Source organism: Danio aesculapii, chromosome 8, assembly GCF_903798145.1.
Source record: "Danio aesculapii chromosome 8, fDanAes4.1, whole genome shotgun sequence".
NCBI classification, from domain to species: domain Eukaryota; kingdom Metazoa; phylum Chordata; class Actinopteri; order Cypriniformes; family Danionidae; genus Danio; species Danio aesculapii.
Window position 1 is genome coordinate 46,355,202 of NC_079442.1, and position 14,892 is coordinate 46,370,093.

The 14,892-nt window shown below is 35.6% G+C and overlaps 1 protein-coding gene across 2 annotated transcripts in view; it reads right to left on the minus strand.

Annotated features, from left to right (window-relative positions):
- Positions 1 to 8,141: 8,141 nt before the first annotated feature.
- LOC130233851 (protein SSUH2 homolog) overlaps positions 8,142 to 14,892 on the minus strand; it is a 29,773-nt gene continuing 23,022 nt past the window's right edge. For both annotated transcript variants that reach the window (XM_056464086.1, XM_056464087.1), the window contains 4 exons: positions 14,331 to 14,423; positions 12,014 to 12,119; positions 11,818 to 11,925; positions 8,142 to 8,568 (listed from right to left, as the gene is read on the minus strand). In XM_056464086.1, the coding sequence (XP_056320061.1) occupies positions 8,428 to 8,568; positions 11,818 to 11,925; positions 12,014 to 12,119; positions 14,331 to 14,423 (448 nt within the window). In that variant the 3' untranslated portion in view covers positions 8,142 to 8,427. The remainder of the gene's footprint in view (positions 8,569 to 11,817; positions 11,926 to 12,013; positions 12,120 to 14,330; positions 14,424 to 14,892) is intronic.

Genomic DNA, 14,892 nt, shown 5'->3' on the forward strand with positions numbered 1-14,892 from the left:
TCTGTCAAGCTAATTTTATAAAACAAATTAAAGCTTTTTTCCCTGAAAATGTCTCCTAAATTGAACAATTTCATGAATGATTTACAGACCTGTGTATGTTGTAGGTTCAGTTCCAATATGGACTGCACTATTGTTTACAGTTGTGCACAGCTCTACCCAAAGGAAGTTTACGTTTGTTGTAAATAAGGGGGTGTTTATTCTTTTGCACAATGCTGTGAATAAATTAGAATTGCAAAGAGCAAATGCGGTAAAATGTGAAACATATATTCAGTGTCTTGTACTCAGATACCTCACTAAATGCAGTGATGTCTAACTTTACTGTAGTTCTCAAATGGCTGTGCAAATCATATATAGTGCTGTCTTGAGCATTTTCAGGAAGTGTCACCAAAATCTGACTTTATTGCATTGGAAAAAATAGACTGTATGTAGTGTAAACAGTTATAATGAAAACATGACAAAGCTATTTGACTATCTTGTTCATAAACAATGGTGTCAGGACTTTTCATCTTGATGACACTGACACTTTCATTGACATCAATACTTGCTTTTGAAGAAAGAGCTCTCCAATTTGAGCAAGTGACACGCTTTCGCAGGTTATCAACTAGGTTTTGCAGTTTGTACTAATTGTTTTGAGAAATGCATTAACTGGTTCCTTGGAGTATGGATAGATTCAAAACTTACTTTTGCAACCCATATACAGAGAATTCAAGATAAATGCAAAAAAACAAATAAATATTCTAAGATGTTTGACAGGAGTAGAGTGGGGTGCAACCCGACATGCATTGAAAAGAATGTACTGTGCTATGATAAGGTCAATTTTAGATTATGGCAGTATAGTCTATAGTTCAGCATCTAAATATTTGTTACAAAAAATAGTCTTGTTCAATCACAAGCATTAAGAATAGGAATTGGAGCATTGAACATTTCAGTGATTCAGGTGGAAATGGCGGAGCTACCATTAAAATGTAGAACACTCAAGCTGAAAATGGCGTATTGGAGCTCTGTAAGAGGGCATGCAGATACTCATCCAGTAAAAGCAGTAATTAACAAATGTTGCGAACATGAATATAGTGTTACATGCTACAGAAGTCTAGGGGAAATACAATGAACACAACAATATTAATTTAAAGAGCACTAAACTGGGAACAGTCACAACACAAAGAGTAAAGTTCCGAAAATTTATTTACAAAATCAAAGTCACACACAATGTAGTGTTAAGGAAGCTCTAGCTTCAGGAGGGGGGGGGATAAATCCAAAACAAAACAGGGTTCTGTCTGGGAGTAAAACCTCTAAATAAACTACAAGAAAACAATGATGAAAATTAACAACAAAACTACACTGACTCCCTGACTGACCTCAAAACAGGAGAAAAAGTCCAACAAAAAGGAAAGGCTGACCACCTCCTTACTGCTTCCTGGGGGGAAAAGCAAAAGAAAGAAATCAAAGTTTAAATCATGGTACTGCTATTGGCCACAACAGAGAACAAGTACCAATTGTCAACAAGTCAGTTTTTAAATCCCCACAGTTCAACTTTCCAACAGTTCACTGACTGGACTAATATACTGATTTGGACATACAATAAGTAATTGTATTACACACAATACATACATACAATAAGTAATAAAGAAATATTTAATTAATAATTATTTAACAATTTGTTTTATTAATAAATGCCGCCTTGATGAACAAAATAATTTTACTTAAATTATTAAATAAAATGTATAAAAAAAAAGACTTTTGACTTCAAATATGTTTATTTATATATATTTGAAATGAATATGATTTTTGTTCGTAGAGTTTGTTTGAAAATATGTTTCAGTGATTTAGATAATGTGTTCATGTTACTGAAGAATGGAGTAATGCTGATGAAAATTCGGCTTAAATAATAGTAATATATGACTTTTTAAAATTAACATTTATTTTATTCTTTTAAATAATTGATTTTTAGATTGTAATAATAATATATATTTTTTAATTAAATAAACACAGCCTTGTTGGTGAGAAGAACAGGCTTCTTGTAAAAACAGTAAAAAAAATTGTTCTAATGCCAAATTTTGACAAGTAGTATAAGTAAAAATGAAATAAAACATGTGAATAAATAATGTGTGAATGATTAACTGGAAATCTGAAACTTAGGCCTGCTCTTTTGTCTTTTATCATTTTTAATGTTCATTTCATTATGAAGATCATATTTGTGAGGAAATCAGCTTAAAAAACAACAACAATCACTCGTGTAATGCATATTGGAGACCATGGAATAGGTGAGTCACACATCAAAATCACTGATAGCTCAATTAATTAGGTCAGATTTTTGCTTAATTTATATTCCAGCCGTCACTTTGGACTTCTATGTCGTCCATTTTCCATTGCACTTTTATATTAAATCATTATTTTTTAAAATAGATTTTTAGCAAGTAGAATAGTTGGTTGTATTTCTTAGTCTTAGTCTTTTTTTTTTTTACCACCGTTTGTGGTTATTTTGCATTGAAATGTTTTGTTCAAGATCACCAATCAGGTATTTGTGAGCCTAACCATAAACTTTCCACTGAGGTTTTTTTTTTTTAACTCCTTCCATTAAACAGCATAGAGCCAACACCACATGAAAAACACCACATGAAAGCAATCGGTGCTTGCTTTTTGTTTTGGTTTTAATCAGGCACAGCAAAGGGTACCAATTGGCCCAAAGGGTACTATAAGGTGGGGCAAGACGCCCAGCTGAACACACACTAATGGTGTACAGAAATACGTCACACAGAAGCAGGTGACCTCTATATTTGAAATAGCAAAGTTTTTGAGCTCATATTAATAGGTGCGCATGATCATTGAAGCACTCTGATATCTGATCCTGTCAGAAGTGACTCTCTGTCAAGAGTGAAGCATGAATCAACAAAGAAGAAGCCGGGAAAAAAAGCAGCAAATGATTCTTCTGCAACCTAAAACATCAGCAAACTGCCATTTTTAACTATTATCATCCCTTTTGGACTATTTTCAACTGGGAATGACGGAATTACTTTCTAACAAGAGGCTACTGTGCTGGTGAAGATTAAAGACACAGATGAGAGGTCTGCTCTGACTGTGGGCTATATTTCGTGTTGTTTTTTAACCTATAGGAACTGGCTCTCACATTGTTAGTGCTGTGTAAGCATTATCAAAATCAATTTTACATAGATATAAAAACAAATTTAAACTAAATAGATTGTTGCTTGTACTATGAAATGCTTTAATAAATTTGAACGTCATTGTTTTTCTTATTATTTACCATGTATATGCAGACATTACATGAAACATTACGTCATGAAAATGGACTTGAAAGTCTCAGAAAAGTCATAATTTTAGTAAATTTTAGTTGTAAAAATCTGTATGAGCCTTGATATTCTGAAAAAGTATTACCGTAAACCATGTTGTGTGACACCAAGAAAAAATCTGAAATGATAGACTTTTTAATTTTGTCCATACGATAAATATTGTAATATTTGCACAGCCTTCATTTAAAACTGTCCTTGAAAAATGTGCCAAACCCCAAACTCGATCTCAATCTCTTTTATTCATACATTTGTATTGAAGATTATACATAACAGTCATGTATTATAACAGTCATGTATACAAAGTGTTACATACTGTATATCTATACGGTCAAGGGGTTAGCTGCGTAAACAATGCCCTGTTTATCCTGGGAAAACAAGGTTGTTTTTTAACCTAAATAAGGACTAAATGTATGCTGTGTGTAGTTTTTCTGTAATTGGTAACATATCGAAGACTGTAAGGGGCTGTATGTGTTCATATATGTCGCATTTATTTATTTTCTATAATTACAGACGTTACAGTAGGCTGTTTCGCACTGTCATTGATCTGCAGTTATAATCAACTCATGTTCATAGAAAAGTTAGTAATGAACATTTATACACAGTATTTATGTGTATAAAGCATCTGTTTTGTGAGAAATGCTTCTCATATGATATGTGAACAACCCTTACGGCTTTACTGTAGATATTTCCTTGAGTGAGAATGACGTCGACTGAAACTTTCTGTCATACACCGCGCCCAACAAAAGAGTACCCTTGTTAGTGGAAACGCAAGCCTGATAAAGGTGACCCGTACTGTACCTCTCAGTGGAAATGGTCCATATGTGTACTGTAGCCACCCTTATGTGATGGGATGTGTTCTATTAAAATATAATTTTGTTTATTTTAGTTTTCTTAGTAATAAACATGCTTTAACACTATACTGTAGTTTTAGAAAAGATACAAATCAGTGACTACATTTAAATACACATTAGTAATCTAATTAAGACAATAATAAGATTAAGGCGTTTACATGAGTTGTTTTTTAATGTTCCTTTCCAACACAGGCTCATTGTGAAAACGTAGCCCTGCGGACGTTTCTGGAGACAGCGAATTACGTAGGCGGAGGTACGTATGGCTGCATTTTATTTCTTTAAACGAACGCTATGGGGCAGTGTGACGCTGTTCCTTTTCGCGCTTATCAGCTGACCGCTTACCTCCATATGGATAGCATTCCGGCTGCAACCAGTTTGTCCCGTTATCGCGCCATGTCCGTCGGCGGATTTGAGATGCAGAGAAGAGTTGACCACGAAGACGGGGGTTCGAGTCCGGTGAAGAGCGGTTCCAGAAAGCAGGTAAGACAAAAACAGAATCCAAAATATAAAACAAACAAGTGAATAGCGGGGTGAGGATGTGGTCAGACGAGGGCTTTTATTTTTTGGATTGCTTTTGTAATGTGTTGGTTGGGTTTAGGGAAGTGGGAGGGCGGGTCAATCGATAAAATTGGTTGAGTTTATGGAAGGGGAGGGTGGGTCAGCCGATCGTTCGCTCAGTCAGTCAGAAAGTCTGTCCAAAAGTGAGTCGACAGCGGCCTCTGGTGGGTTTACGCGAGAACAGCAGGCGTGAATCCCTTATTATGGTGGGCATATCCCTTATTTTCACATCTCAATGTTGACAGGTATGCCCAAAACCACGACTTTTGCTCCGCTTCAAATCGAAGGTACAGAATCTGTTTGGGAAACCGTTTTTATATTTATTTCAAAGTGTTTTCATGCCTAAATAAAACGAAAGCACAGAACAGATTCACATTTAAGAGCAAGGGGCGTCCCCTGGTGGTTCGGCTGTATGGATTGCGTATAGCGAGAATCGGCTGTTTCAAGTTTATTGCCACCCTTCAGAGAAAGATTGAAAATACAGGAGAAATACGGTAAAATACCTTTATGGGATGATAGCGGGATAGAACTGTAAAATACTGGAGAATCCCGGGAAAAACGGGAGGGTTGACAGGTATGAAAATGTAGAACTATAAAATAAATATGAATAAAATGTAAAACACTTTTTAAAAACTAATGATTACAGGTTCTACATAAAAATAAATTTACAGCTAAATTCAATCATTGTACTTTTCATTGTCTGCCTCCTCTTTAATGGCGTGTAACATTGCTCTCATATATATATTCCAGGGTTCATAGGGTCATGGAAAACCTGGAAAAGTCATGGAATTTCGACATGGCATTTTCCAGGCCTGGAAAATTTTGGAAAAACAGAAAAACCCACAAAGTTTTGGGAAAAGTCACAGAAATTAGTTGAACAAATATCTGTACACTTTAATTAGGCCTGCATGATATTGGAAAAATCAGACTTTACGATATTTTGTATTTCTGTGATATATATTGCGATGTGAATACAATTTCACTAGATGATTTAACAGGTTTATTTGGATTGATTGGAGTGAATCTTGAATAATATATAACAAATAAATTACAAGCATAGATAAAATATAGTAAAGATGAAAATGAATGATAGATTTCAGGTACAGATATTGAATTATCATCACTGCATAGTCTTCATTGTATATTATTTTATTAAAGGGCACATAGTTTACCTCTTTTTTATGATTTAATATTAATATTATGGTTCTTCTAAGTGTGCCAGTTCAGGTTAAAACACAATTCAGATTTTTTTATTATAATGTGTTAAAAATGTCATGTTGGGGGCGTGTCCACAGTTCGCTGATTTAGGGGTGTGTTGCTTCACATGTAAATTAGTTTCGGCTTCCCGCCCAACGTAACAAGGGGGCGGGGCCATGACCCGCTCTGTGTTTGCAACACAGACAGGCAGATTGAAAGGAGGAGGAGAGGATCCGCATTCAGTCGTACATGTACGACTCTGACACAGACCAAGCAGAGAGTACAAAATCATTTGTGTCTTTTTACAGTTTTACAGCCAACTGTGTGCTAGTTTCAAGTGCCGAGCTTGTACACAGAAACTAATAACCACGCACACTGAATTAACTTTGACTGAGACACCGGATGCGCCGCTCGAAGCCGCGACACGGCACACCAGACACTCTCTGTGGCGCGGCAGAAACATGAAGTGTCCCGAATCGTCGCGCCACGCATTTTTGAATTCTAAACATAGGTTTCTGCAGTGGTCCGCAGCAGCCAGCTGTCGACTTGAGTGTGCCCTGATAGAAACCTATGTTTAGAATTCTAAAACGCTTGCTAGTTAAGATCACAGGGAGCTTCTGGGATCGCGAGAAATGCAAACGGCTGAAGTATAAGGTAGACTCAATGAGAAGTACACATGTTTGCAAACCTACCTAAAGATACAACCAATAATTCTGATTAGAGCGATAATGTGGAGAATATTGATCTTGTGTTGAGCCCATTGAGCCTTGCATCTAAAAATAGAGCTAGGGTGTTCCTTTAGTGATATTGCTTCGACTCACGCTGAAAATGGTGGACGTGAATCAACAAACTGAGGATATGATGACGCGCCTGTCAATCAATATTGGTGGGCGGGGGGACCGCTCTCCTACGTAAAGTTGCAGTCGGTTTGAAAACCGCTCCAATTGGTCCACCGTTTTTTATGTTGTTAAATTGAAAAAAAAGCACTGGGTGTGCTTATATCACCCCAGTATGACAGTCTATACACCACACATGCACATATGTCTGTCCAAACAGCTTGAAAAGTAGATTTTTTACCATAGGTGCCCTTTAAAGTTACTCAAATTCTCTTGTGGCTGGATGTTGGAAATTGGAAATATTTAAATTTTCACACAGTCACAGGCCTTAAAGGGACAGTTTACTCAAAGATTAAAATGTACTCACGATTAACTTACACTTTACTTGTTTCAATACTACAGGAGTTAATATATTAGATTTTTTTATGTTCATTAAAAAAAAAAGATGCAGATACATGCAAACTTTTACTCCATTATGATTAAACTCTATATTAAATATAGTTCCAACACTGCATATCTTGCGATGTGACTATTGCGGATGCACACATTGCGATATCAATGCTAAAACAATATTTCAAGAGTTCCCACTTAGATATGCTTGGCGTATAAAGCAGGTTTGGCATGCTGTCCCGGAAGAGAACCCTGAGCTCGGAGATATTTGAGCCTAGGGCTCCCGCCCGGTCGATAAGCATATCAGGAGATTCGAGATCAGGTAGGTCTCGAGAGCTCCCCCTTTAGAAAAGGGAGGAAAAGGAGGAGATGGGGTGGAAGGGGGGATTCTTCCAAACGAAGATAGAAACAGTAGGGAGAAAATGATCCATTTATAGTAGACTAGGATCACTCTGATTGGATTATTACTGATTACAGATGAGCGGCCAGACGTGCTCAATCATATCACGTGCTCCTCTCGAAATTAGTTTATGAAACTTCACATTGTGCAGCCCTAACTTGAATATAGGTTAGTTATCTTTACTCCTTTTCTGTCCTTGGCCAAAAACTCGCTCTCACATTGTAAGTGCTGTTTAATCAATTTTACATAGATATAAAAACAAATTTAAACTAAATAGATTGCTGCTTGTTCTATGATATGCTTTAATAAATTTAAACGTTGTTTTTCTTATTATTTACCATGTATATGCAGACATTACATGAAACATTACGTCATGAAAATGTACTTGAAAGTCTCAGAAAAGTCATAATTTTAGTAAATTTTAGTAGTAAAAATCTGTATGAGCCCTGATATTCTGAAAAAGTATTACCGTAAACCATGTTGTGTGACACCATGAAAAAATCTGAAATGATAGACTTTTTAATTTTGTCCATACGAAAAATATTGTAATATTGCACAGCCTTCATTTAAAACTGTCCTTGAAAAATGTGCCTACACCCCAAACTCGATCTCAATCTCTTTTATTCATACATTTGTATTGAAGATTATACATAACAGTCATGTATTATAAGAGCTTTATCATTCATCTAAGAGCTAAGGTTTAGTAGTTCACATTTGGTCATATTGAGTTAGATGCCATACAAAGTGTTACATACTGTATATCTATACGGTCAAGTGGTTAGCTGCGTAAACAATGCCCTGTTTGTCCTGGGAAAACAAGAGACACACGGGTTTCATGTTCTTCTCCAGAACTGTACTTCAGCTGTACGTCAGGTCAGGTTTATCTGGTGTTACATCACAGAGCAGCAGCAGGTGGCAGGATAGTCGTCAGCGTTCACTTCAAACTCATTCCCATACACATAATAAACATAAGGGTTTCCTTTCCACGTGTAGTTGACTTTGGTTATGGGAATGAGCTCGATTGTCTGCCTCTGGAATGGGACAAATTAAAGTACAGAAGATTAAATACAATTGTTTGATCTAGTTACTAGCAGAGTTAAATTTAAGCAAGTGCCCCGTTATGTATTTTAATGGTTCTTCATTATTTTGAGGGTCTTTTATCACTGACCTTGTTCTGCAATGCGGAAGTAAGCTATTTTCTGTGAGAAATTACTTGTAATAATGACAGAAAACAGTCAAACAAGTGTGTTTATGACTATACATGACAATATATACAATTAATAAATACCAGTTAGCAACATTAAGCTACATAAAGAGCTATTTTTATGGCTAAAAATCAATGAAGGTGGATGAAACTGGAAATCTCAAGCCAATAATTTTCCAGATTTGTAGGTTTAGATCAGGGGTGTTGCTAGACGTAAAGCTCTTCTGGAGCACAGCTCCCCCTCCAAAAAATAAGTAAATAAATAATTTATAATAATTTTCCCCCCAATTTAAAACATTGAATAATTCATTTTTCAATTTAAATGACTCAGAAAAACTTTACCATGTACTCGGAGAGAATGAATTGACGTATAGACTAGCTGCAAAATATGTATACACCCTACACACCATAAGAAATGGGTAATGTAAATTCAGTATCTTATTTAAATAATCTAGACTTTTTATTGGAATTGTATATTTATCAAATATAATATAAGTTTTTTTGTCATGTATGTCTTATTTACTGTATTATTATAATTAAATTTTTTTATTTTATTATTTTTATTTCATGATTTTATTATACTACATAAAGTGCTTTGGCAATAGTGTATTGAATGTCATGCCAATAAAGCAACTTGAACTTGAACTATAGAGAGAGAGAGAGAGAGAGAGAGAGACAAAGAGAGATTTTTTAATATATATGATTATAAATAACAGTATTATTATTATCATACAATTATTATTCTAAATAAATAATAGAAATTAATCCTAAATGTAATTGAGAAATAATCTAAAGACACAACTGCTGATGCTAAGATAATTTAAGAAATATTTTGCATAAATATAAATTTTATTACAATGAAATTCTAAAGACAACTCTATAGAATACAAAAAAGATGTTTACAGAATTATCAGCTGTGTGTTGTCTTAGACCCGACTCATGGCTGAGAATTAGGTTTATTAAGTCTTACCTCCCTGACTCTTCATCTCTCCTTTTTGCTTCATACAAAAAAATCACCATCATATTATTTAAACTTTGTTTTGTCGACTTGCAAACCTAACTGCGTGCCGACACCTCCGTATAAAAGACTGTTACGCCGGCAAATTTTTCAGCATGCATGTTCACTACCGGGAGCAGAGCAGCGCGTCAAGCAGGAGCGGTGCATGAGGCGCGCGGGTATGTTTTTTTTTTTTCTGCTCACATGCTCAGTTCGCTTTTTGATTAAACTACATTGCTTTCATCAGCGTTGGTTCAGTTGCAGATAGAGAATAACATCTTTATTCTGGGATTACCACTCTTAATATATACAATTACATATAAAGTAAATCGTATCTCAAAGTATTTACTGGGGCACTGGCGAATTTATTTTTATTTTTTTACTGGGGCACGTGCACCAGTAAATGTGGTCTAGCGACGCTCCTGGTTTAGGTCCATTCAGCACTTTAATTCTTTTTTAATAATAAACATTTTTCCGTAGTATCTGGAATATATCATGTCTCTCTGCTTTTCCTACTCTGCTCTGATTGGTCAGAAGTTTGGACAGCCTGCTGTGATTGGTTGTAATCAAACATCCATTACCTTATATGAGAATAAACAAACCAAACTCTTCCAAACCTTACACACAACTAAAAAACAATAAAGACCAGAGACATTTTGTAAATTATTTAGAATTTTGTTTGGTTTGTGCTGAAAGTAAGACTAGATAACAGGTAGTTCAGAATCAATTTATTATTTGAGAAAATAACTACATTTATCTAAACTGTGATCTCGTTTTAATATCCAAACTGCCATATTACAACCTCAGGCTCATTGAAAATATGTGCCTCGTCCTACATTTTTGCAAAACAAAAAAAAACTATGTTGCTCCAGATATGTTTCATTGCACATTATAGGTAGTGTTGTCACAGTACTGAAATTTTAAATCCATTTAAGCACTGTAATCATGGATACATGCCACTGGTTCATTTTAAAGCCACAAAGATCATTCAATTCACCAGCGGATCACTCATAGACAGACCAGAATATAGACAGACCAGCTGATCTTCACTGCTTTAAAATGCTCCAGTGTCCATGTACAAGTGTTTGCATTGTTACTCTGTAAACAGCGAAGTGTGGTGAACTGATGACCTTCATGACCATTCACAGTAATTTCTGTGGAGCACATGAAGACAATAGCAAATCAGCGGTGTTTAAGCACGTGCTCAACAGTGCTTGGGAAATGGACATTTAAAATTTCAGTACCAAAATTCAATTTTTTTCTTCTGGTAAAATGAAACATTCGTCATTATCAGATTCCCTCCTGCATTATATACAACGTTATATAGGCTAGAGTAGTTATACTGACAGTGTTAAATGTTCATGCACTCTGTGTTCGCTATGAAAGAAAAGCACATATCAAATGCTTGTCGTAATCATAACTCTAAAATGCGATCATTTAAATGATGTGCGCACCTTCGATTTCACTTTTACTGCCACGTGCGGTTCATGTCATGACTGCAGTGACTTCAAGAAAAAAAAAACCACACATACAAATCATACTTTCCACGCGGCTCCCAAACAATCGCTCTGTGTAACAAACTGAATGTTATTTTAGGACTTTACTACCTGTTATTCACAGCCTACACAGGTTCTGTTCACTAAAGTAGACATGTGCATGTGTCTTCTTTGGTAAATGTACGGCTCACAGTCAGCTGACTGCCATGAATACATTATTACATGAAGACAGAAACGACATTTTGGGTGAATTATACCTTATAAATAAAGTATTTGACTCTTTCAACACCATTTGGAGGTGTCCACATTGCTGAGCAACGTATGTAAAACAATGTGAATACTTGTGCGACCGCTTTACTGCTTCTCTCCTGACTTGAAAATATAATTGGCTGAATCTTAGAAACGCTGGATTAAGATCGTGTAGGGGGTCGAATCGAGATCATAATCTTTTTTTCGATTAATCTTGCAGCCCTACATAATAGGTCACCTTCAAACTTTCTAATTGGAAATTCTTGGACCATGTAAAAAGCCATGTAAAAGTTACAGTATAAATAGGTCTGAAGGGAAACAAAAACAGTTGTACCTGTTGTAATATGCGAGAGGTTTGGGCGAATTTCGTCTGATGGTCTCTCACTATACGCTCAGACGCTTGTGCAACAGAAGCATCTGGAAAGCCCATCACTGGATAGACCTGCAGTAAACACACACACCTACAGTCAACATACATCTGATAAGATTACACCTTCCACTGTAATCATGCATGTACTGTCTGCTCTTACCATAAACTGGGAGTCTTTGAAAAGCTCCTTCCCTGAAACCGCCCCCAGTTTCTCCACTCTCAGACCACTTAAATCCTGAGCTACGAAGTCTTCCTTCTCGGTGCTCCTGAAATAGTAAAAAGTAGCTTTCAAAGCGAGAACGATTAGTTTGGAAATCTTCTGAGTTTCATAATTCATTTTCTTTTCGGCTTAGTCCCTTTATTAATCCGAGGTCACCACAGCGGAATGAAGCGCCAACTTATCCAGCACGTTTTTTTACGCAGCGTGTGCCCTTCCAGCTGCAACCCATCTCTGGGAAACATCCACACACACTCATTAACACACATACCCTACGGAGAATTTAGCCTACCCAATTCACCTGTACCGCATGTCTTTGGACTGTGGGGGAAACCGGAGCACCCAGAGGAAACCCATGCGAATGCAGGGAGAACATGCAAACTCCACACAGAAATGCCAACTGACCCAGCTGAGGCTCGAACCAGCGACCTTCTTGCTGTGAGGCGACAGCACTACCTACTGCACCTCAGCGTCGCCAAGTTTCATAATAAATAAGAATATCTAAATAACTACACCCCTTACAGATCTCTCTTTTAAATTAATACTTCCTACACTGTAAAATGCTGGGTTTCACACAATTCCTTTATGTAGTCCCAACGCAAATCGATTAAGTTAGCTTAATCGTTTTTAAAAATTTAGGTGGATTGAAAATAAAACAATTAAGTTGTTAAGAATTGTGCTGTTTCAACTCATTTAAATAAGTATTTTGAACAAGCAGAAAAGTCATTTTATGAATGTTTATGATGCTATAAAATAAGATGTGTGTGTACATTAAATTAATCAGTACCACATCCAAAACTGGAACTTATCAAACCAAATAAGTTAAGATCACGTTGCAAAAATGTGTGAATATGTTCAGAATAAATATTAAATACAATGTTAAAGGTGCTGGATGTAAGTTTTTGACTCTCCTAAAGCATAAAAATACTATAATATGTTGCCAGATATATAAGAAACATGTTAAGTGAATACTCTTGTTCATCTGAAAAACAATGCTGAAGTTATTCTGCTTTGAAAATGTGTGTTCATTGCCAGAACGTCTGTCTTGGTTTTGTCCCCTTTAACCCATCCAATGCCAGTTTAGCCAATTATATTTCAGCACCCCGGATTGGCTTTGTGGTAAACAGCGTTTTTCATTCATTCAGTTAGGAAGGCTCTCAAAGTATGTGTTCGTGACCAAAATGTGACCTCCGTTGGACAGTAACAGCATCCGAAATGAGATTCAGAGTTCCACATGAGGTTATTAATTAGCAAATAATATAAATATTACAGACGTAAACATTAGGTAAGCAGAGTTACATTGTAACTCCATGTCCTAACAACACTCTACATGACGAGATTTGCAGTAATAAGCAATTTGGCTGTTTGCACCAGACGAAATACGAAACAATTTTAAATACAGCCCTTCAGAAGCACAGAATAGTGCACTCACTGTACTTCAACGAAACGGTAATTTTTATAATCTAATTAATACATATTAAACCTCTTTAAGATGATTAAATGTAGATGCTGAATCGCTGATATGTGCTGTCTTGCACTGAGTCACAGCTCTAAAGTTCAAAATTTTATTTTCAAGATCTGAGGTGAACTATCTGCTGTGTTAAAACCCCTTTTAATATGGTAAATATTCTTTCTATGGTGTGCCGTTGCTTTTATTTAGAACACTGTTTAAATCAGACTTAAATCAGCCTTTAGGCTTGACAGTCAGGCACACTGCTGTTGGTGTTGTCAATCTGGCAACCTGCGCTTGCTTGTGTTCTGAAGCAGAAGTGCAATACCTAGTTCAACCACAGGGTGTCAAACTTACATACTGCAACATAAATATCGAGGAAAATAAATCAAGAAAAGCATAAATAATATTACATTTAGGTACATTTTGTAGTTAGTTTTTTTTGCAACAACTAATTTGAATTTAAATGTACTATCTTTCTGTTCCTGATGATGTTAGGTGACCACACTCTTACTTTAATGAATATAACTAGTTAATAAAACAGTTTTGTTTAAATGCACCAAAATGTATTGTTTATATTTAGGATAAAATATACATTTTCAAAAGCGCTGTACTCATTTATACTATGCACTGGATATAAATGATACTTTCTTGAAAAAAAAACAAAGCATGACGATTTAGAAAAGTGACAGTGCACTGTGTGACTGCGTGACAAGCTGTGACTGAAGTTAATTCTCATTTTCAGCACAATGTATGATAATAACCACCCCTGCTTCAGCAAACAGTCATTTTAAACCCTGTTGATCATACCATTTAACATTGAGGTTGATGAAAACAATCAGCTGTCTCTTTCCATGGCAGGTGTTACACTGGGAAGAGCCACTGCCACTACATGAAGAACAGCTGAAAGACAAAACAATCAGAAAACACCAAACCACTGGAGCCTCCTGCTGGATTTCATCAGAATTTAATGCAAAATATCACACAATGCGCACAAAATTGATTAATTGTATAAAAATTTGATACATTATAATAATCAACATAAATAAATAAATGAAAAAAAATAAAATAAAAAAAAATGTGAACTGAAAATTGTTAAATAATTAAGATGAACGTAAATTAAAAAAGAAAGATATACAAGTTGAAGTCCGAATTATTAGCCCTCATGAATTATTAGCCCCTTATCAACACATTCTTAAACATAATAGTTTTAATAACTCATTTCTAATAATTTATTTCTTTTATCTTATAAAATCTTTATCTTATGCTAGTATTCAGCTAAAAGTGACATTTAAAAGCTTAGCTCGGTTAATTAGGTTAACTAGGCAAGTTAGGGTAATTAGGCGAATCATTGTATAATGATGGTTTGTTC